The following is a 22,525-nucleotide window of genomic DNA, read 5'->3' on the forward strand; positions in this document are numbered from 1 at the left end:
TTCCAGATTGCACAGGTCTTGTTTTCTTTTGGCATAATCAGATTGGGCTTCGGAGAGGACTTGTGCGCCCCCTTTGCCTCCTGAGATGTGACCTCCTTCTCCCCCTTTGGTTTCCTGGGAAATACCCACATGTTCGTGTTTGTGTCTTTTGCTGTGTGTAGGGACTGATGACGGGGCCCAGGAGGTGGTGAAGGAGATCTTAGAAGATGTGGTCACATCTGCTGTTAAAGGTAAGAACCAAGAACCCAGCCTCTCCCCCTCCTCGCTGCTCCAAAAACGTCCTTGGCCAGATACTTTTAGTGACGGAATGCCAACCCCCAGTGAAGTCGTAGAAACTGAGTCTGCTCGTATCTGCCTGTCTTCCCTGTGAGATTCAGAAAAATCTGAAAAGGATATTTCTAAATATCCAAAAAAGTATCTTTTTAGTCGTTAATTTTATTCTCATTGGGGCTGGGTTCAAGCAGTCTGACGATGCTAGAATTGGGTGTTTCACATGGAAGACAGAGGCCACTCCCAGATATATCCAGCTTTTTCCAGGAGTGGCTGTGAATCCTGAGGTGGTGTCCATTGCTACTGAATGTTCATGGCTAGCCACTGATGTGTCAAGGGGACAGTCCCCACGTCAACAGGTATCAGATGCACAGAGAAGCTTTGTCCATTTTCTTAGACTTCATTCATAGCTCCCTCGGTTTTATGGTGTGGTTTCAGTGGAACGAAACTTGTAGAGCTCAGAATGACTATTGGAAGAGTTTTTTGTTGTTGTTTTTGCCCAAAATCTTGGGTAAATGGCTGTGTGTTGAATACTTGACTCCAGTGGCAATAAACCATTAATGGGTCTAAAACCATTAATTTAGCAGAGAGTTATAATCAGTTTTTCTCTCTTTTTTATTTCTTTTTTCTAAAGATTTCATTTATTTATTTGAGAGAGAGCACAAACAGGTAGGGTAGAGGGAGAGGGAGAAGCCGGTTCCCCGCTGAGCAGGGAACCTGATGTGGGGCTTGATTCCAGGACCCTGGAATCATGACCTGAGCCAAAGGCAGACGCATAACCAACAGAGCCAACCAGGAGCTCCAGGGGTCATGATTTTTAAAATGTATTTCTTACTGTGGGTGACAGTCTGAGAAGTTTGACCCACTGCTCTAAGCCCTATTCTTTTGTTCATTTAGGTTACCACTAATCTGTATTCATAGATTTCATTATTTATTTAATGTAGAATTACATAAAATTACTTAATAGAATGTAGAAATGTATGTCCTGGTAGCAATGTCTTTAAAATAGAATAATTTTAATTCTTTGTCTTTCCCTTTTTCACACGGCTGCCAGGAAGCTCAGGTCTACTTTGTTTTTTTTTTTTCCTCCTTGTGACTGAGGTCTTCTGTTGTAACTGCCAACTCTTTTCATTTATATGGCTCTTCTCTAACCCCTATATCAGTAGCATTTTAAAAAAACAAATCTGTGCTTTTCATGCTGAGCTGTTTCTAAGCTTTTCCAGAAGTGGACAGGGGTGGGCAGGGCTACTGTATTGCTCATTTCTAGAGGCAGCACTGACATGGCCTGCAGTGTGAATGAAACCTCTGGGGTGTGTGGGTAGTAGACACATGTAGAGCCTAAACACCACTTCAATTAATCCTTTCTCAGTAATATTATGTCAGTCTCCTAGGGTGGTAGCAAAGGGATAGGGGAAAAAGCAGGAGCTGGAAGATGATGTGAGTAACTGCTCCCTGGTGTCAGAGCTTTTGGGGCGAGTGCTAACCTGGTGATGATTTTTTTTTGCACCTGTGTTTTAAGAAGCAGCACAGAAGCGTGGCCTGACAGAACCCGAGCAGGTCCTGGGTGAACTGGAGTGCCAGGAAGGTGCTGTTCCCCCAGCAGCTGATGAAAATTCCCAGACCAACGGGATAGCAGATGACAGGCAGTCCTTGTCGTCAGCGGATAATCTGGTATGTTGGTGATTCTCCTCTTATACAAACCCATTTGGATTTTTACTTTTTTTTAGAAGATGCACAATTAAATCTCTAGCAGAAGCAGTGAGTGAAAACCAGCAGACCTTACTCAGTCAGTCACACAGTCCTTGCCTCAAGCGCTTTGTATTAGTAGGTGACATTCTTGGAAGTGCTCCTGGTGTATATAGCATTGTTACTAAACCCTGTTTATTACTAACCTTTGTTACTAACCTTGTTTATTCAGACTTTTAAAAACTTAGATTTCCTGGCCTTTCTCTTTTCTCTCATATACATTCATTATAGAAGAATCAGAAAATAGAGAGAAGGAAAAATAGGGAAATAAAAGTCATCCATAATCCCCTAACCTAGCGATAACCCTCGTTAACTATTACTTATATCTTTCTAGATTTTTCTCTCCCTCTCATTTTTTTCCACTTAAATATAATCACATGGTATACTGCTGTTTTGTAACCTGCTTTTGAAACTTAGTGTATATTATAAATATCCTTTCAGACCCATAGATGTGTCTGCCACATTATTTTTTTTAAATAGCTTTGTTGTTTTCTTGAAAATGCTATATATAAACATTCAGAACAGGGAGAAATATGATGTTAACATCCCACCTGAAACCACTCTTTCTACCTTTTCACGGGTGTTTCTCAGCCTTTTGCATGATCAGCGCCCAACCCCCCCAGCCTTTTGATAGATTTCTTTACCTGATACACCATCCCCTTTCATGAATTTTAAAGCCACTGATAAACTGGGTATCTATTTATGATTATACATGTACCTGTACTTTATACATACAAAGAATAAGATTTTTTCCACCCCCAACTCCCCTTCCCCTCCACCAGGAACCAATACCTGACCCTGTCTTAGTCTCTTTGGGTTGCCGTACAGAATACCATAGATTGTGTGGCTTATAAATGATAGAAATTTATCTCTCACAGTTCTGGACGCTGGGAAGTCCCAAGATAAAGGTATCAGCAGTTTTGGTGTCTGGTGAGGGCCTGTTTCCTGATTCATAAAATGGCTGTCTTTTTTTTTTTTTTTTTTTTTTTTAAGATAGATTTATTTGTTTATTTATTTATTTGATAGACAGAGATTACAAGTACTCAAAGAGAGAGGCAGGCAGGGAGAGAGGAGGAAGCAGGCTCCCCATATGGAAGCAGAGAGCCCCGTGTGGGGCTTGATCCCAGGACCCTGAGACCACAACCTGAGGCAAAGGCAAAGGCTTTAACCCACTGAGCGACCAAGGCACCCAAGTGGCTGTCTTCTTAAGGACACTAATGCCATTCATGAGGACTCCTCTCTCTTAAGCCCCACTTCCAGATGCCATCACTTTGAGGGTTAGATGTCAGCCTGTGAATGGAGGTGGAGGGAGCATAAGCATTCATTCTGTAGCAGTCTCCATGGAATTACGTCATCCCCATTAAGAACATCCTTACAGATGTACTCCGGTCCGCATAAAGGACTCTTGCCTTTTGTACTAGGCTGTGACTTGCTCTGTTTACTCAACACTGTTTTATGGGCATCTTTCCACGTCAGTACATACAGACCTAACTGTTTCAGTGGTCATGTAAAATTCTGTCCTGTAGATTGCCATAATCTCTTTTGCCAATTCCCTGTTAGGTTTTTATGTTACTTCGGTTTTTTTTAATCACGGGAAATAGTTCTATAATGAGCATCCTTATAGATAAACCTTGTGCACATCCTTAATTCTTTCTTTAGGATAAATTCCTACAAGTGATATTGCTGGGTCACGAGTTGGAAGCTTTCAGGCTTTTGTTCCTTAACATCACATTAGCCTGCTGGGAAGGTAATGCTCGAATCTCTGCCCACTTGTAGGCAATCAGTGCTCATTTCCCCATTCCCTCATTAAAATTGGGCAATAGCCTTCATTCCAGATTTTGGTGGTCTGATGGGAGAAAGATCCCGCTGTAATAATTAGTAGTAACATTATTTAGGTTAATCTGTCATTTGCATTTCCTGGTGAATTGCTTATTCATTTTTTTTGCCTGCTTTTCATTTGGGTGGAAGGTTTCCGTAATTTCCTTAATGAATTATAAGAACTTTTTGTACGTCGAGCATACTAGTCTTTTTCATACGTTACAGATTTTTTTAAAAAAATTTTTAAAGCAGCTTACTTTTTTAGTTAAAGAAGTCTATTTTCAAAATGCCTGTCGTTTCGCCCCCATCTATCCTGCAGTAGTGTTCTCAGAAATACTGTTATCCAAACTAATATAATTAACTTGTACACGTGACCCTTAAATAACACGGGGGCTAGGGGCAAGGACACTCCCCTACCATGCGGCCGAAAATCTGCGTTTAACTTTTCACTCTCCCGGAACTTAACCACTGATAGCCTGCTATTGACCAGAAGCCTCACCAATAGCATACACAATTGATTGACACGTATTTCATGTACGTATTATATACTGTATTCTTAGAATAAAGTAGACTAGAGAAAAAAATCACAAGAGAAAAATCAATGTGGCCCTGTGCAGTGCAAACCCGTGTTGTTCAAGGGTCAGCTGTGTTTATCTTAGATTTCTAATGGTTTAACATTTGCTCATTTATCATTTTAAGCCATCCATGCCCACTTTTTGAAGAACAAGGAACAAGGTCTTAGAATTGCCAGAATGACTTCCCCATAGCTCCTGTTTTGGCATATTGTCCCCTCCCCCACATTCCTCACTTCCCCATTGAATAACAGAATTTTAAATTTCCATGAAATAATTACATTCTTTATTTTTGAAAAATAATTTTGTTTTGACCCCTTAATTTTTCTCTTATTTGTTTCTAACCTCAGGAATCAGATGCACAGGGACATCAAGTGGCTGCTAGGTTCTCTCACATTCTGCAGAAGGACGCCTTCCTGGTGTTTCGCTCCCTTTGCAAGCTGTCCATGAAACCCCTTGCTGAAGGCCCCCCAGATCCAAAGTAAGCAGACACCAGTTCTTGGCCCTGTGTGACCGAGATGACTCAGGAGGATGTTGGGGCTTCCGAGATACCCCAGTGCCTTGTCCCATGATTGATGTGAATGCAGGAATTTACAGTTTTCAGACTCCTACTGTCCCTACAGCCCTTTTATAATAGATTGTCTCTGTGTCCACACCAACCATGATTTTGCCCAGTGTTACTTTCCTTGGCTTATATATGAGAAAGTGTTACTATACTGAATGCGTTACTCTCTTTTTCCCGACTAACGAATTTAATCTAATGCAGGGTGGGCAGGGGCAGGATTTGTATAAACCTCACTTCCCTGCCCTGCTGAGAAACCTCTGCTCCATGGGTATAGGTTTAAGCCCCAGATGCAACCCAGAGAAGCCAAACCTTGCTTCATAGTGAACCAGTTACTGCAGAGCCGGTAGGGCTATGGAGCCAGAGAGCCGCATTCACTCCTGGCTCCTCCACAGCTGCAGGCGTTACCGAACTTCATCTGAAAAGTGGGGATGTGGGAAATTGCCTTACAGGGTCCATGATATGAAGTGGTATCAGCGCATCCTGAGTGTGGGGCCCGGCACTTCATGAGTTTTATTGTCCTTGTTCTTGCTAACAATAATCCTCAACTCTCCTGTTGAGATATCATGACCATTAAGGAGATGATTCAGGAACATTTCCTTCTTTCCAGGCCTGTGGGTGAATAAAGAGCACTGTTTCTGTTTGTCCATAAGGACAGAGCAGGACGCAGGGGTTAGTCTCACGGGTGTTGATGTAAAGTAACAGAGCCCGTAAGTTAATGCTTCCTCTGCTCCTGCTGCATCCCCTGTTTTATGGCAGGGCGAGGAAAAGGATAGTGGGAGTTAGCAGCTCTTGTCCTCACGGGCTTACGGGTCCCCGGAGGAGCCACCTCATGCCATCTGCCCTCACGCTCTTGGCATCTAGATGCTGGTGCCAATTCTTAACTCATTGGCTCTCAGAAAACTCAGCTCGCTGGTAGAGGAGTGAGGCCTTCTCAAGAAATGCACTCTTTAAAATGGAATCTTCTAGCACTGTCGCCATCTTTCCCTTTGCCAGATCCCACGAGCTGCGCTCCAAAGTGGTTTCCCTGCAGCTGCTCCTGTCCGTCCTGCAGAACGCTGGCCCGGTCTTCAGGACTCACGAGATGTTCATCAACGCGATCAAGCAGTATCTTTGCGTGGCGTTGTCCAAAAATGGCGTCTCTTCAGTGCCTGATGTCTTTGAACTCTCTCTTGCCATTTTTCTTACTCTTCTTTCAAACTTCAAAATGCACTTGAAAATGCAAATAGAGGTATGGACTCCACAGTGATTTGGGGGGTTCTTTTTGTTTTGTTTCTTTTTTTGTATAGTGTTTATACACAAAGAGTTAAATCCTGGTGACATAGTCATCAGGAACTAGACTTACATTGTCTACTTGCTGGCACCCCAGAGAGAGAGACTACCTTTTCCTCAAAGTTCCTGCCCCCAGATGTTAGTTGCCTTTCTTTTTTTTTTTTTTTTATTAGTTTTTAAATTTTTTTATAAACATATAATGTATTTTTATCCCCAGGGGTACAGGTCTGTGAATCACCAGGTTTACACATTTCACAGCACTCACCACAGCACATACCCTCTCCAATGTCCATATCCCAACACCCTCTCCTGATTCCCCTCCCACCCAGCAACCCTCAGTCTGTTTTTGGAGATGGAGTCTTTTGTGGTTTGTCTCCCTCCCGATCCCATCTTCTTTCATTTTTTCTTTTCTACCCCCCAACCCCCCCCCATGTTGCATCACAGGGAGAACATATGATAATTGTCTTTCTCCGATTGACTTACTTCACTCAGCGTAATACCCTCTAGTTCCATCCACGTCATTGCAAATGGCAAGATTTCATTTCTTTTGATGGCTGAGGTGCCTCTCATTTTAACCCAAAGTTTAAATCGAATGACCCAAGGGCTAGTCTCAGTCCCCTGAACATGTGTGTTTAGCCTGTACATCGTTTGAAGTAATCTGATTTAGTTGGCAAATTGAGAAGTAACTTATTTTACATGACAATCCAGATCTCTGGTTTCTCTCAAAACTGTAATGCTAGTCCTTTTCTTAGCCTGGCAGCTCTTGCTGGTTGCTGAGGGGCTCCTCTAGTGGGGCTCCATCCTCCAATTGCTGTGGTCCTGCCCGGCTAGCTGTTCCCCCGGGAGGCCAGGGTTCCGACATGCCTCAGCAGTGCGTGTGTGTGTGTACGCGCTGCTCCTTTACATCTCCCAAGGCTCCCTCCCTCGTTGGAGCTGCCTGGTCCCCTCCAGCCTTTGGGGTTTTTGAGCCCCAATTTAAATGGTATTAATTGGTGTCCCCTTTGTTTCTGTGTCATGTAGGTCTTTTTCAAAGAGATTTTCCTGAACATTTTAGAAACATCAACAAGTTCTTTTGAGCACAGGTGGATGGTCATTCAGACTCTGACAAGGATCTGTGCAGGTATTTTCACTCTGAGGGTGCTCATCCATTGACTTACCCAGAAATGCTTTTCTAAAATCCAGATTGAGACCTTTACCTCCTCCTTTTAGAGTTTTAATATTGCACTGGGAAAGCCTCACCTGAAAGCCCAATGCTAACCATTAGTGGGACATCTAGTCCTACTCTTTTTCTCCTTTAGAGGATGACCAGCTCTGTCTGGTTGACCTGGACCTTGTGGTCTTCACACAGAAAGTCCCACACCCTGGGAAGCCCCCTGCTCCTACAAAAGCAGGATACATGGTCACTCCACCTACAAACTGAACACTTTGTCAGTCACAGGGTCTGGGGTGTTAGTGCTGCCAGCCCTCGATTGAATCCCAAGGTCAATTCGGATTTCCCTTATCACCATACAGTTGTGTGGCTGGTTACCAAGCCTCCCACTTGTCTGTCATCAGACATAATTCCACAAATGACACAACTTCAAGAGGTGGATTGGACAATTGTTATCCCTTTCTTATGAGGAAGAGAGCTTTGAAGAGGCAGAGTAAGCTGCTCGAGAGTCAGTGAGTGCCGAGGCAGGCGTCAAAAGAGGGCCTCCCCAGACTTGTAGTACATCTGACACACGTTTCCTGAGGGATTCGTGTCTACCTGAGTCAGTGATTCACTGGGAAACAGTTTTGAAGAAAGAATATAATTTAATAAGAAAATGTAACTGCCGTGTCTGTTGGATCAGAATTTCTAATATCTCTGTGTTATTTTCCAAGACGCCCAGTGTGTTGTAGATATTTATGTCAACTACGACTGTGATTTAAATGCTGCTAACATTTTTGAGCGCCTTGTGAATGATTTATCCAAAATCGCTCAGGGAAGAAGTGGACACGAGCTAGGAATGACTCCTCTGCAGGTAAAAACACTGAAAACTCCCATTTATATGTATGTGTGTGTGTATATATATTTGTGTGTGTGTGTGTGTATTTTTTTTTTAAGTTTTTTTTATTCATTTGAGAGAACAGGAGCACGAGCAGGGGGAGGGTCAGAGGGAGAGAGAGGAGCAGACTCCCTGCTGAGCATGGACACCCCATACAGGGCTCCATTCCCAGAACCTGGAATCATGACTTGAGCAGAAAGCAGCTGCTTAACTGGCTGAACCACCCAGGTGCTCCTCCTGCATTTATACTTAAAGTGCATTTGCTTCATGGTGTCTGGGTGGCTCATTTGATTAGGGGTCTGACTCTTAGCTCAGGTCTTGATCTCAAGGTCGTGAGTTCAAACCCTGCGATAGGCTCCATGGCCAGCGTGGATTTTTATTTTTAAGGATCCATTTGAGAAAAATAATAATAAAGTGCATTCATCTCCATAAACGTTTATTGAGCGCCACTGTATTCCAGGCCGGCACTGTCCTTGGTGCTGGAACACAGCAGTGAACAAAACGCAGTGCCCATGAATGTGTACAACTGCTGTGGTCAGCAACAGAGGAGTAAGACACAGAGAAGAATAAAGCACAGATAAAAGGGCTAGAAATGGTGCGGTTATTTTTAACGGGGTCACAGAGGTGGTCTTTCTGAGAAGGTGACATTTGAGCCGAGACCTGTAGGAAATCAGTTTACTCAGTCACCTTTCGAAAACTTGTATGAAAACAGGCTCCTAGGCTCCAGTAAGGCAAAGGAAATTGTCTCTTATCCAGTTGCCTCATTAGAGTGCCCACACAGAGAAGAGGATCTTAAGCTAAGGTTTCTGAAGGAGCTGGTCAGAAGGTCTATGAGCTGCCTGGCATTACGTGTAGAATATTAGTGAATGGGCATTTTCCCTAGAAGGTCCGTGGCCGTCATTAGATTCACAGAGAAATCTGTGCCACCATCGGTGCTGTTTTGAGTAGAAAATATTTGCATTTCTTTAGATTATCTATGATTCATGTTCAATTTTTTTAAGAAATGCTACATTTTAAAAACTAGTATTTTTATTTGTAGAGCAAACCTTAAAATGTAATGCGTTTGTGAGTGTTTGAAGAGGAATAAGGTGTCCAGAATCACTCATCTGTTGCATTATGGAAAATTCTTTTCTCTTTTTTTTGGGGGGGGGGTGTTACTGGGTAAGATCTATATTTATTCGAGAGTGTGCGCATGTATATGCACAAGGGGAGGAAGGGGCAGAGGGGGAGCAAGAGGGAGGAAGAGAATCCCAAGCAGACTCTGTACTGAGTGCTGAGCCTGATGTGGGACTGTATCTCATGACCCCGAGATCAGGACCTGAGCTGAAACCAACTGTCGGATGCTTAACCAACCGAGCCACTCAGGTGACTCAACCCTATTGGTTTATTAAAAAGGAAAGTGACTGAAGTGTTTTTTAAATTATATAAGCAGTGAATATCTTCCTTTCAGAAATCCAGATGACACTTGGGGTACCTGGCTGGCTCTGTAGGTAGAAGATGCAACTCTTTTTTTTTTTTTTTTTTTAAGATTTTATTTATTTATTTGACAGAGAGAGAGAACACAAGTAGGCAGAGAGGGGGGTTGTGAAGCAGGCTGTCCACTGAGCAGAGAGCCTGATGTGGGGCTCAATCCCAGGACCCTGAGATCATGACCGTAGCCAAAGGTAGAGGCCTAACGGACTGAGCCACCCAGGCACGCAGAGCATGCAGCTCTTGATCTTGGAGTCATGAGTTCAAGCCCAGTGTTGGGCATAGACATTTACTTTAAAAAAAAAAAAAAAAATTCCAGATAATGCTGTTCCTTTTAGGAAAGCACACATCTCCTGTTTTTTACTAGGGTATTTGTAATGAAGAGCTTTAGAGATTTTCAGGGTTTTTGCAATGAGCCCTTAATACTTATGTCACCTGTTAACTTTTCCTTAGGTTCTTTGCTTAATAGCACTGACTGTCAATATTTGTTTTGGTATTGTCCCTAATAGTCCTATAGATTTCTGCACTCAGTTTATCTGTTAAGTCTCTGTGCCATGTCCCTTCTGTCCTTCAGGAGCTCAGTCTGAGGAAGAAAGGTTTGGAGTGCCTCGTGTCCATTCTCAAGTGCATGGTGGAGTGGAGCAAAGACCTGTATGTGAATCCCAACCACCAGACCAGCCTCGGTGAGAGGGCTTGCCACACCATCGCCTCCATTCAACAGGACTGTTGGGAAAGTCATCTTTGTGTTACTGTCTTAAAATTAGCAAAACTCTGTAGTTTGCTGAATGCCTTAAAGCTTTTGCTTTTTAATTCATCTGGAATTTGGGGAGAATAGTATGAGTTGCGCTCTGATGTCATATTCCCAAATGGAAAAACAGTTCTGATTTTTTTTAGTAGTCTTTTCTTCCCTCACCACCTTTATGATATGCCAGATTTCCCTGTGTAAGTCTGTTTCTGAATTTTCTGTTCCATTCTATGGGTTTGTCTGTTCTTGCACCAATACCACACTTTTCAGATGCCTTGAGTTCCTTAGTGAGTCTGATACCTGTTAGGCAGGTCTTCCTATTCTTTGTTCTTCAAGTGTCCTGACGGTTTTTATACTCCTGTTCTTTCGTGTGAATTTTAGAATTAGCTCATCAAGTCCCACAAAAAAGTAAATTTTTGAGTGATGCCAAGTTTTCATGCGTATGACTTAAAGGACAAACTTTATTGTTACAGGTCTGGAAAAGGGAACCAGAGAGCCTGGCCTGAGCTCAGGTGTGTCTGTGTCCCATCTGTTGATTTGGTTCCCTTTGCTCTTATGTCATTGCAGGTCAGGAGAGGCCCACAGATCAGGAACTGGGGGACGGGAAGGGCCTTGACATGGCAAGGCGGAGCAGTGTGACGTCCATGGAGTCCACACTGTCCTCGGGGACCCAGATGGCTGTCCAGGATGATCCGGAGCAGTTTGAGGTCATCAAACAACAAAAGGAGATTATCGAACATGGCATTGAGCTGTAAGTATGGCTGCTACTCCAGCCGAATCTCTTGGGGCCTCTGACAAAGCCACATCTTCTCTGGGAACCTGGGACTGACTCCACTAGGGGAAGGACTGTTACAGAAGGCCAGTGCTGGCACTCACAGCCAAGCCAGACTGAGCCAGTCATACTGAGAGAGTGGGAGAAGGAGAGGCAGTTTGAGATTAGAATTTAATAGCTTTGTATAGTTGATGCCTGGTCTTTTTATTTTTATTTTACCTAATGTAAGAAATTAAACCAGTTTAGAAAATAAAAGTATGAAGCAAGTATGTTTAATCAGTCATATAATTATTACCAAAAGGAAATCACCACTGGTAACTTTTTTCCGACTATATCTTATGAACAGTTCCAACATACGGAAGAATGAACTCTTGCCGTATTAGTGTTATCTATGTATAATTTTTTCTGAACCATTTGAAAGTAATCTGCTCCCATCATAATACCTCAGTTGTGTATCTTGGAAAAATGATATTTTCTCATAAGCGCATTGTCATTACAGGCATTAGTAAATCTTAATGTGTTTTTTCCAGTCTTTTTTTTTTTTTTTTTTAAGATTTTATTTATTCATTTGTTACAGCAGAGATCACAAGTAGGCAGAGAGGCAGGCAGAGAGAGAGGGGGGAAGCAGGCTCCCCGCTGAGCAGAGAGCTGGATATGGGACTCACTCCCAGGACCCTGATATCATGACCTGAACCGAAGGCAGAGGCTTTAACCCACTAAGCCACCCAGGCGCCCCAGTCTTTTACACACAGAAATATTAAACTCTGTCTCATACCCTGTCCAACTTCTTAATGATTAGTTGACTTAATAAATTCAGTTTGTTTTAAAAGCTGATGTTATGGTACTTATTAATTGAAGTGTTGATCTCATTTCTATTCTTCCCACAGGAGCTAATCTTTTAAAAACTTAAATCAGGTCTTATCCCTCCGCCGCCTACAATCATTCCAGGTTTCCCTCTCCTCCTCACAGCCTGATTTGGTCCCCACCCCACTGACCTCATCTCCTGCCAGTACCCGAGTCACACTGTGCGCTTCAGTCCCTTGAACACCTTGAGCCCCTCTCACCACAGTGCCCTCTGCTTGGAACACTCCTGGGTCTTTTTCCTCCCTCAGGCTTGGTAAAACCTCTCTTCCTCAAGGAGGCCTTCTGTAGCCACCTATCTGCGGCTGCCCTTGCTTGCGCCTGATCCATGTCCTTCCTGTGTGTCTCTTGCCCCAGCACATAGCGTCCTCCAGTGCAGGGCCTGGTAAATAGCACATTGAGCTTATCCATAGTGGAGTACGCCTATGTTGACCAGGAAATACAAACTACTTAATTAAGCCCTGTTAAAGGAAATCCCAACATGGATGGTCTAGGGCTGTTGTACTGGCTCTCAGGGACATCAAAGATCCAGGCTATTTACTTTTTCTCCTTTGCCATCCTTTTTTTTTTTTTTTTTTAAATCGGTGGAGGGCAGGAAGAGAGAGAGAATCTTAAGCAGGCTCCACACCCAGCACAGAGCCAGACACGGGGCTCAGTCTCATCCTAGAATTATGATCTGAGCCAAAATCAAGAATTAGATGTTTAACCAGCTGAGCTAGTCAGGAGCACCTCTGTTTCACCATGCTTAACACAGTTTTCACTTTCAGCATTGCCTCATAATCTAAGGTGATTGCTAGAGCACCAGCCATCACACATACAGTAACGAATAAAGGGGAAAGTACAAAAGGAATATACCTCCCAGCCAAGCCAGCTTTGTTTACTAAGGATCCTGCCTAGAAGTACCCATTACCATTTCTGCTCAAACATCACATGGCCATACTTAAGGAAGTATGAAAATACTTAGAGCATTGATACCTACTGATACCTACCTCAGAGCACTGATCTTAGTTTGGTTAGGAGTTGAGTTTAATTTTTCTAAAGGCAGGAAAATGTAGCTTTTAATTCAGGACGTTGTGTGCCTGGGTGAACATCTAGAGCTCTGTTAGTGTTGGAGAGGAGGTAAACAGATGTTTGCTGATGGCCATCAGACTCTGCTGTAGCTAGGTCAGAAACTGAAGGTGAAATTGAGAGAAGCTGGCAGGACACACAGGACCTTCCTGAGCTGATAGCTGATGACTTGTTCGTGCCTCAAAGGCTAGCTTTTTCTGTCCTCCAGATTTTGAAATAAGTAACCCATGTCCTGTCTCTTCTTGAAACAGTTTCAACAAGAAACCCAAGAGAGGCATCCAGTTTCTCCAGGAGCAAGGCATGCTGGGAACATCAGTTGAAGACATTGCCCAATTTCTGCATCAGGAGGAGCGCCTTGATTCTGTAAGGCTTGGGGTTGGACGCTTGCGTGTTGGTTTTATCAGGTGATTCCGAGATGCCCCCTAGCTTTAACCTAAAGTGTGGTTGACGCCGAGTGCAGTGGCTATTGTCCATACCCCTGGTCATAGCAGTCCTGCTTACTCCTTTGGCCAGCTTCGCGAAAAGCTCCTAAGAGCTGGTTGTGTACTTGCTAGAACAGTGTCAGAGCTTGAAGTGTCCCTTGACTGCTAGAAACTTCTGGCTGCCTGTCTGCAGCTGACCTCCTTCCTGAGTATGTCCCATCATTCTTTCATCTTTAAGTGTCCCGTGCCTCCTCCTCCTATTCTGAGACAGGATAGACTGAGCCTGGAATGGGTAGGTGGGTGGGCAGGCTTGGAGTCTCAGCTTTTCTAGCAGGCCAGCCTCTTCCCAGTGTTGAGAGCAGTGCGTTCTGCCTCCCCACTCTGTCTGAAGTGTGTCTTACTGTTGGTTCACATGTGACAGTTTCTAGACATGAGTGGGTGTATATGTTTCAGACCCAAGTAGGTGATTTTCTGGGAGACAGCACAAGGTTCAACAAGGAAGTGATGTATGCCTATGTGGATCAACTTGACTTCTGCGAAAAGGAATTTGTCTCAGCCCTGCGGACGTTTCTAGAAGGTTTCCGTCTACCTGGGGAAGCCCAGAAGATTGATCGATTAATGGAGAAATTTGCTGCGAGATACATAGAATGCAACCAGGGGTGAGCGCTGTGTCCATGTCCTTTCCATGTCATCTTTTTGCCTGCCTCGGAGCCCTGATCTTAGTTGGGTTGGGAGTTGAGTTTAATCGTTCTAAATCTGCACCAAACAACTAAAGTTTCTGTTACAATGTGCCTGATACTGCTGAGGGATTATCTCAGGTAAGACCTCACAGCTTCTCTTGTGTCCCCTTTCTGCAGTCAAGGCAATTGAAAATCAGAGAGGCTAAGTAACTTGTCCATGTTCACACAGGTAGAGCCCATGCTATCTTGATAAGAGTAATTTTATGAGTTGAGAAGAGGCCCTTGGGCACCTCTTTCTTAATTAAGAACAGCTCCTTGATTTAACATATGGGGTAGATCTCAAGGATTTGGGTATTTCTTTGGTTAGATACTGATGAACAGGTTCCAGAAATGGCTACATAACTAATAAAACCCGCCTAAGTGCATGATTTCATCTTAGGGCCTCTTTTGGTGGGTACATCGTGTTTTTTGTTTGTTTGTTTAATATTTTATTTATTTGTCAGAGATTGAGAGTGAGCGAGCACAAGCAAGGCAGCACCAGGCAGAAGGAGAAGCAGGCTCCCTGCCAAGCAGGGAGTCCAGTGTGGGACTCGATCCCAGAACCCCGGGATCATGACCTGAGCTGAAGGCAGATGCCTAACCTGCTGAGCCACCCAGGCATCCCATGATTTTGTAGGAAGTGGAAATTAAAAAGAGAACTAACCTTTATTAGACATCCCCTGGGGCACCTGAATGGCACAGTAAATTGAGCATCTGACTCTTGGTTTCAACACAGGTTGTGGTCTCAGGTTCATGCGATCAAGCCACGTGTCAGGCTCTGTACTCAGTGGGAAGTCTGCTTAAGACTATTTCTCCTTTTGGCCCTCCTCCCCGATGGGTGTGCATGCACATGCTCTCTCTGTCTAAACGAAATAAATCCTCAAACAAAAAACAAAAAACATATTTCCTGTATGTCAGTCATGCCATGGGTTTTATATACATTTCATTTAATTAATGGTAAGCTGGGAGTAGTGTGTCCATTTTTTTGGAGAGGAAACTGAGGCTCTGGGAGATTGAGCAACCCGCCAGAGTTAATCAGCTGGTTAAGTAGCAGAGCAGGGTTGAATTGTCTGTCTCAAAAGCTCACACTCTTTTCCCTGGGCATGAAGTGAAGAGTGTCTGAGTGTACTGTGAACATGATGAAGAATTTTTATTTTTTTTAAAGATTTTATTAATTTATTTGACAGAGATTACAGGTAGGCAGAGAGGCAGACGGGGGGTGAGGGAAAGAGGCTCCCCACTGAGCAGAGAGCCGATGTGGGGCTTGATCCCAGGACCCTGAGATCATGACTTGAGCCAAAGGCAGAGGCTTAACCCTCTGAGCCACCCAGGTGCCCCGATGTGGAAATTTTTAATAACAGTTTGCCTGCCCGGTCAACTTGGTTTTCATATTAATTGGTTCTGCTCCTCCAGGTGCATAGCGAGCTATTCCCATTAGATGCATGGTCATCGGGGCAGCACTGGTCACTGACACAGTAGACGTTAGAATGTGCTGTGAAGGCAGAGGAGAAGTTCTGGGGACCTTGCTCTGTTTCTCTTAATGGCTAAACATGTTAGATTGTTTCATGTTAGAATTCAGACCTTTTATTACGTTCTTCAGAGTTTCTCCCTTTCCTTCCTGGGATGGTTTGGACAGACCAGTTTTTGTAGCTTTAGATCCATGTATTTCGAGGCTGTGTAGCCACACATTTTTATCTTTTCCTGCCCAAGGCAAAAAAAGTCAGACTTTTCACCAGCATATTATATAGAACAACATAAATATTTTTTTTCAAATTTCTGCTGTTCAGTATTGCAATGGGTAGTATAAGCTGTAAATAATGAATAACTGAACAGCAGTTTTCTTTCTCTCTCTGTTTTTTGGTTTTTTTTTTTTAAGTAATACCTGCATGGGGCTTGGACCTATAAAGTGCAGGATCAAGAATCTCACGCTCTACTGACTGAGCCGGCCAGGTGCCGTGAACAATAGTTTTCATTCTCTTTCTCCCCAGGGCCCAGCACAAAGTAGATGCTCTCAGGAATAGGACCAGGGTGAGGCAGGTGAAGCATGAGGGTGCAGACTGTCCGGGGGCCTTACCGTCATGGTCAGAGTAAGGGTCTCTGCATTTTGTCTCCAGGTGCCTTGCTTGCCACACTGTAACTGAGGGTTCTGGCTGTACCTTGAGAATCTTCTTTAAAACTTGACTTAAGGGGCGCCTGGGTGGCTCAGTGGGTTAAGCTGCTGCCTTCAGCTCGGGTCATGATCTCAGGGTCCTGGGATCAAGTCCCGCATCGGGCTCTCTGCTCAGCAGGGAGCCTGCTTCCTCCTCTCTCTGCCTGCCTCTCTGCCTACTTGTGATCTCTCTGTGTCAAATAAATAAATAAAATCTTTAAAAAAAAAAAAAAAAACTTAAGGGGTACCTGGGTGGCTCAGTGGGTTAAAGCCTCATGGGGTGGTTAAAGCCTTCGGCTCAGGTCATGATCCCAGAGTCCTGGGATCAAGCCCTGCATCAGGCTTTCTGCTCATCGGGAAGCCTGCCTCCTCCTCCTCTCTCTCTCTCTCTGCCTACTTGTGATCTCTGTCAAATAAATAAATAAAATCTTTTAAAAAAATAATAATAAAAATAAAACTTGACTTAAGGGGCACCTGGGTGGCTCAGTGGGTTAAAGCCTCTGCCTTCAGCTCAGGTCATGGTCCCGGGGTCCTGGGATCAAGCCCCTCGTTGGGCTCTCTGCTCAGCAGGGAACCTGCTTCCCCCCCCCCGCCCCTCCCCCGCCTGCCTCTCTGCCTACTTGTGATCTCTGTCAAATAAATAAAACCTTAAAAAAAAATTAAAACTTGACTTAAAACTGCTTTGTTCAAAGAAACCTAAAACCTGACACAATTTCTTAATTAGCTTTTTCTACACTTAAGGACATTAGTTACTCTTCAGTGGTGCTAAAAGCATGAACACTCTTGACTAGTTTGGCAACATGTGGAACAGTCGGCCTGTTTTCAGTGCAGCGTGTCTCCACTAGCCTCTTCTCAGCGCATGTTCTTACATCTGGAACCTTCTCTTCCAGGCAAACCCTGTTTGCTAGCGCTGACACTGCATATGTCCTAGCGTACTCAATTATCATGCTAACCACCGACTTGCACAGCCCTCAGGTAAAGTATTTTAATGATTGATACGATGTAGTAGCTAAATGAGTTTTATTTGGGCCATTGGATGTTTTCTGAATGGTTTTTAATTTTTTTAAATTTCAGGTAAAAAATAAAATGACAAAAGAACAATACATTAAAATGAATCGGGGTATCAACGATAGTAAAGATCTCCCGGAAGAGTATCTCTCGAGCATCTACGAAGAAATAGAAGGCAAGAAAATTGCCATGAAAGAAACAAAGGAGCATACGATCGCAACCAAATCTGCTAAGCAGAGTAAGGTCTACTGACAAATTATTCCTATTAATCCTAATATTTAAGTGTATCAGATTGCATGATTAAGTCTCCTGATGGTTTAATTTGCATATATGGATATCTGAATAGTTAATGTGTTTAAATCAGGGTGATTATGTTGATTTTCTCATAACCATCTTCTTGCTAGATTTGTGATTAGCTACAAGAAGGTATTTAAAATGAGTAATCTGAGAGCTAAATTATCCCACTCAGTGTTCCTTAAAACTGCTTTAATGCCAGTGGTGATGGTGCTAACTTCAAGGATTCTATGGGGGAAGGCCCATGACACTCTTGGCTTCAGCAGAGCGCAGAGACCAAGAGCACAGGCTGCAGAGCCACACTGGCTGGGGTCAGTCCCACCTCCACTCCTTACTGGGTGTGTGTCCCTGGTCAGAGAGCTGAGCCTGTCTGTGCCTCATTTCCCCCGTCAGTAAAAGGGTACTGTTGGGAACACACTCATGGAGGGGCTCAGGAAGATTTGTGACTTAACCATTGTAAATCTTTTAAAACCATGCCTAGCCCACAGCGAGCACTCAGTGGGTATCAGCGGTTGCTATTAGATTCTCATTTCTCTGTAGGCGTAGCTAGTGAAAAACAGAGACGGCTGCTGTACAACCTGGAGATGGAGCAGATGGCCAGAACGGCCAAAGCGCTAATGGAGGCCGTGAGCCACGCCAAGGCCCCGTTCACCAGCGCCACTCACTTGGACCATGTCCGCCCGATGTTCAAAGTGAGTATCCTGAGAAGCCAGGACCTGGCTCGGCCTGACTCTGGATGGGGCCGGCTAGAAGCCAACCAGTGACTCTGTAATGGCGAAGAGGTGGAGGAGAGGAGAGGTCAGGTCTGGGTGCTTCTGTCTGGACAGTAACTCAAGCGAGTCCTTCCCAGAAGCCCTTTGATGGCATGGGGCGTGTGCCAGCATGGGCCCCACAGTCAGAATGGATGGTTTGCATCCTGCCTTTGCCACCTTGGAGCTCTGTGACCTTGGTCAGCTTACTCAGCCTGTCTGTGTTCCTCATCTGTAAAATGGGGACAAGCACAGGGTTGTTGTCGGGGCTGCTGGGGGCTACTGAATGAATGAAGAGCCATTCAGGGTAAACAGATAGTTTCATTTTGACCTCTCACCTTTGTGGCCTCCGGGTGAGTTTACCAGATGAAACTAGTTGGAGATAAAAAGACAATATCCTAAAGTGTCTCCTTTTTTAAAATCTAGAACAGATACGTGCCTTGTAGACATAACGCATAATTTTTCTCTAAGGTATTTTTGTAGTAGCTGTCAATATCCTATTAGTTGAGCACTTGTAGATTCTTGTGAACCTTTTATTTCCAGGGCATTCACAGGAAAATTGGAGGAAAAGTAAAGTCTAAATAATTTGAATTAGGAGCTTTTCAAAAAACTATAGAGTATGAATTGTGTGTAGGTTTATTTTTTTTTTTTGTCTTAATATTTTATTTATTTATTTATTTATTTATTTATTTTCAAACCCTTGTGTCGAGGGCTGACTTTCAATAGATCGCAGCAAGGGAGCTGCTCTGCTACGTACGACACCCCGATGTGTGTAGGTTTTATTCCCTGTGCCAGCCTAATGGGCACTGCCTGCCTGATACACTGTGCAAGAACCATTCTTCTGCCCTGAGTAGACTTCGCAGGGAGCGGACTAGCCTGTTGATGAGTGATGTCTGCCACGAATGCACGTAGACGTGGTGGTGGCACACTCCCCACGTATTTCTCTTCCTTCCTCTTGAACCATACGTGTAGTGAGGAGTGTATCTGTAGTGATACCTTTGACAACAGTTGAGGAATCATTTTATATTGTGAACGGCATAGATTGAAATCAAAATAGGAGTGAACTTGGCATGCTGGCTGTGTTCATAACGAACAGCGTCACCTCTGAGAGCTTTCTCCATGCTGAAACCCTAGACATGATGGAACCCTCACTTCCTTTCAGCTGGTGTGGACGCCGCTGTTGGCAGCCTACAGCATCGGACTGCAGAACTGTGACGATACGGAGGTGGCCTCCCTGTGTTTGGAGGGCATCCGATGCGCAATCCGGATTGCCTGCATCTTTGGAATGCAGGTGGGTGGAAGTTAGCAAGGCTCCAGAGAGCCTGGTGGGCTGTGTTCTTTCAGATTTGGCAAAACTCAGAAACTATCAGACACTTCCAATTAGCCAGAAAGTCTCAGCAAACTACCTACTCATGCCTGCTGAGAAGAAGCCCACGGATTTATGCTGACAACAGGCTCATTAGGGGGAAACTGGAGATTTGGATTGTAACCCTCCTCAGCGGGTAGGTGGGGTCTAAGCCACTTGATTGCATTCGACAAAACAGACTTCCTATTTGCCTGCCTAATTAGCCTGCCCTTGTGCTAAAATATTACTTTTCCTTTTAAGATCAGTTTTTATTATAATGTCCTTCATTTCCAAGTCTTCTCTGGGGGAAACAATTTACTGCAAAATAAGTATGTCTGTAAACCTTTGCATCTTGAAAAAATTCAAACAACTGATCCTTTGAGAATTGAGTACAATTCTCAAACTTACCAGTTAGGAGGCTGTCAGTCCCACCCATTATTTCCTAAGTAAGAACTTGCACCCATTTATTTTGAAAAACTCGAATTTCTACTCCTGTGTATTTTACAGTTAGACATTTTCTTCTGTACCAAGCTCCCAGGCTTTGACATCAGGCAGTCTGGCTTGCAAAACCTAGCCCTGCTACTTCTTTAGCCACATGACATTGGCCCAACCAGCTCCTCTCTAAGACACCCTTGGTCCCTCTTCTGTAGAGTTGAGGAAATAGGCCTACATTGCAGGGGTGTTCCAGAAACTAGAGTGTATGTGGCACTCTTAACATTCTACAGATTCCTCTCCTACTCCCTCCAGAGGGAAGGGAACATGGAATTTAAGTTTGAGGCAGGTGCAAAGGAGAGAACCAGCTTTCAGCCACATGGCTCATGGGGATGTTGGGTAGCAGGAAGACACCAGCACGGAAGAACTGACACGTTGCTGTGTGTACAGACGGTATCAGGAGCCCCGTGCACACACAGGCGCGTGGACGTGCCAGCTGGCATGCTAAGGGTGGCATCTCAGCACGCTCTCCTGGTTGGGTTTCATTGCAGCTGGAACGAGATGCTTATGTTCAGGCTCTTGCTCGCTTCTCCCTGCTGACGGCCAGCTCCAGCATCACAGAAATGAAGCAGAAAAACATCGACACCATAAAGACGCTCATAACAGTGGCGCACACCGATGGCAACTACCTTGGGAACTCCTGGCACGAGGTGCATTTCCTTTGAAAGCCTGATCATTGCCTGTTGTTAGTTAGGAGAACTCCCAGCATTCCTCTCATTCAGTGTCCATCTTCTGTCTTGGGTCGGTTCCAGTTCTGCAACTAGAGTCAAGTCTCGCTTTAACTCTGGCTTTTCCTTTATGCACAAATACCTCACGTCTCTGAAAGTCAGCCTCTGGCCTGTGGTGGGTGCGTCCAGATGCTCCATGTCACAAGAGCACAACCACCCCTGCCCCCGACCCCCGCCACCAGCTCCGGTTAGCATGAGTTTGCTTTTGCAACAGATTTCCTTCCACTGCCCCAAGCCCTTGGGCTCCTCCTGGGAGCTCATAATGTCCCTGGGAGCCTGATCTCTTTCCTAATCATACCTGAAAAGGATAAGGAAAAGTGTTAAAAATCCCGAGTGATAGAATTATGCAGATTTATTTTCTGCCTTTTTCCCTTAAATTACATTACCTGATTTCTCTGGTGTCTGCACATATTGCTTCTTGCTTTAGAGAGAAAAACTGTAAGAGTAGAGGTGAGTGTGCAGAGTGGTGGGGACCATGGGTACCTAGAGGGGACGTGGCTGCCTCCTCCCCCATGGGGTCAAGTCCTTAAGGGGGAAGGCTGGACTGCTGCGGTCCGGTGTGGGTTTGCAGCTCTGCCTGCCTGTGTGGTATACAGGTCCCATGCGGGCTGCACCTTCGTGGGGTTGCCATGAGGTGAAAGGAGGGCCTGTCCGGGGCCCAGAACTACATTTGGCAGGTGGTGAGGACCTGGTAGGTGTTAGCCCTCCCCCTCCCGCTCATCGCGGCATGTACCTTTGTCCCCTGTCGCCCAGCCTTCCCTTCCTCCATCCCACCCTTGGGGTTTTCTGTATTAGAAGAGATGGAGTGGGTCGGAGTAGGGAGGGATGGTCGGTTGGGTTTTGGTTTTTGTTCTTTAAGTTATCTCTGTGCCCAGGGTGGGGCTCAGACTCAGGACCCCAAGATCAAGAATCACATGCTCCACCAACTGAACCAGCCAGGAGCCATTTTGTTGTTGTTGTTGTTGCTGCTTTGTTTTGTTTTTAAGTAATTTCCTGTTTTCTGAGGAATCGTAGTACGTACTGAATGAGTAAATAGCTGCTTTCTCTCATAGAACTTTTTTTAACCTCAGAGGCACGATCTCAATAGGGTTCCTGCTGGTTGCCATGGATATAGCAGCACCCAGAAATGTTAAAATGAATTACCACCTATTTGATGGTCAGAAATCAGGCTAGAGGGCGCCTGGGTGGCTCAGTGGGTTGAGCCGCTGCCTTCGGCTAGGGTCATGATCTCAGGGTCCTGGGATTGAGTCCCGCATCGGGCTCTCTGCTCCGCGGGGGGCTTGCTTCCTCCTCTCTCTCTCTGCCTGCCTCTCTGCCTACTTGTGATCTCTCTCTGTCAAATAAATAAATAAAATCTTAAAAAAAAAAAAAAAAAGAAAGAAAGAAATCAGGCTAGAGCCAAGAAGTCCTTGGCTGCAAGTTGTCAACATACTTGA

The 22,525-nt window shown here is 44.6% G+C and overlaps 1 protein-coding gene across 2 annotated transcripts in view; it reads left to right on the top strand.

Annotated features, from left to right (window-relative positions):
* Positions 1 to 22,525, top strand: part of ARFGEF2 (ARF guanine nucleotide exchange factor 2) — a 100,657-nt gene that overhangs the window by 33,364 nt on the left and 44,768 nt on the right. For both annotated transcript variants that reach the window (XR_014315368.1, XM_082744783.1), the window contains exons 7-21: positions 162 to 230; positions 1,790 to 1,941; positions 4,757 to 4,887; positions 5,965 to 6,199; positions 7,261 to 7,360; positions 8,104 to 8,243; positions 10,312 to 10,420; positions 11,050 to 11,233; positions 13,435 to 13,546; positions 14,059 to 14,264; positions 17,364 to 17,448; positions 17,548 to 17,719; positions 18,316 to 18,467; positions 19,687 to 19,815; positions 20,853 to 21,011. Coding sequence is in view for 1 of the 2 variants with exons in the window: in XM_082744783.1 (XP_082600909.1) it covers positions 162 to 230; positions 1,790 to 1,941; positions 4,757 to 4,887; positions 5,965 to 6,199; positions 7,261 to 7,360; positions 8,104 to 8,243; positions 10,312 to 10,420; positions 11,050 to 11,233; positions 13,435 to 13,546; positions 14,059 to 14,264; positions 17,364 to 17,448; positions 17,548 to 17,719; positions 18,316 to 18,467; positions 19,687 to 19,815; positions 20,853 to 21,011 (2,135 nt within the window). In the remaining variant the exon portion in view is untranslated. The remainder of the gene's footprint in view (positions 1 to 161; positions 231 to 1,789; positions 1,942 to 4,756; positions 4,888 to 5,964; positions 6,200 to 7,260; positions 7,361 to 8,103; positions 8,244 to 10,311; positions 10,421 to 11,049; positions 11,234 to 13,434; positions 13,547 to 14,058; positions 14,265 to 17,363; positions 17,449 to 17,547; positions 17,720 to 18,315; positions 18,468 to 19,686; positions 19,816 to 20,852; positions 21,012 to 22,525) is intronic.

Source organism: Mustela nivalis (genome assembly GCF_964662115.1).
Source record: "Mustela nivalis genome assembly, chromosome: 8".
NCBI lineage: Eukaryota > Metazoa > Chordata > Mammalia > Carnivora > Mustelidae > Mustela > Mustela nivalis.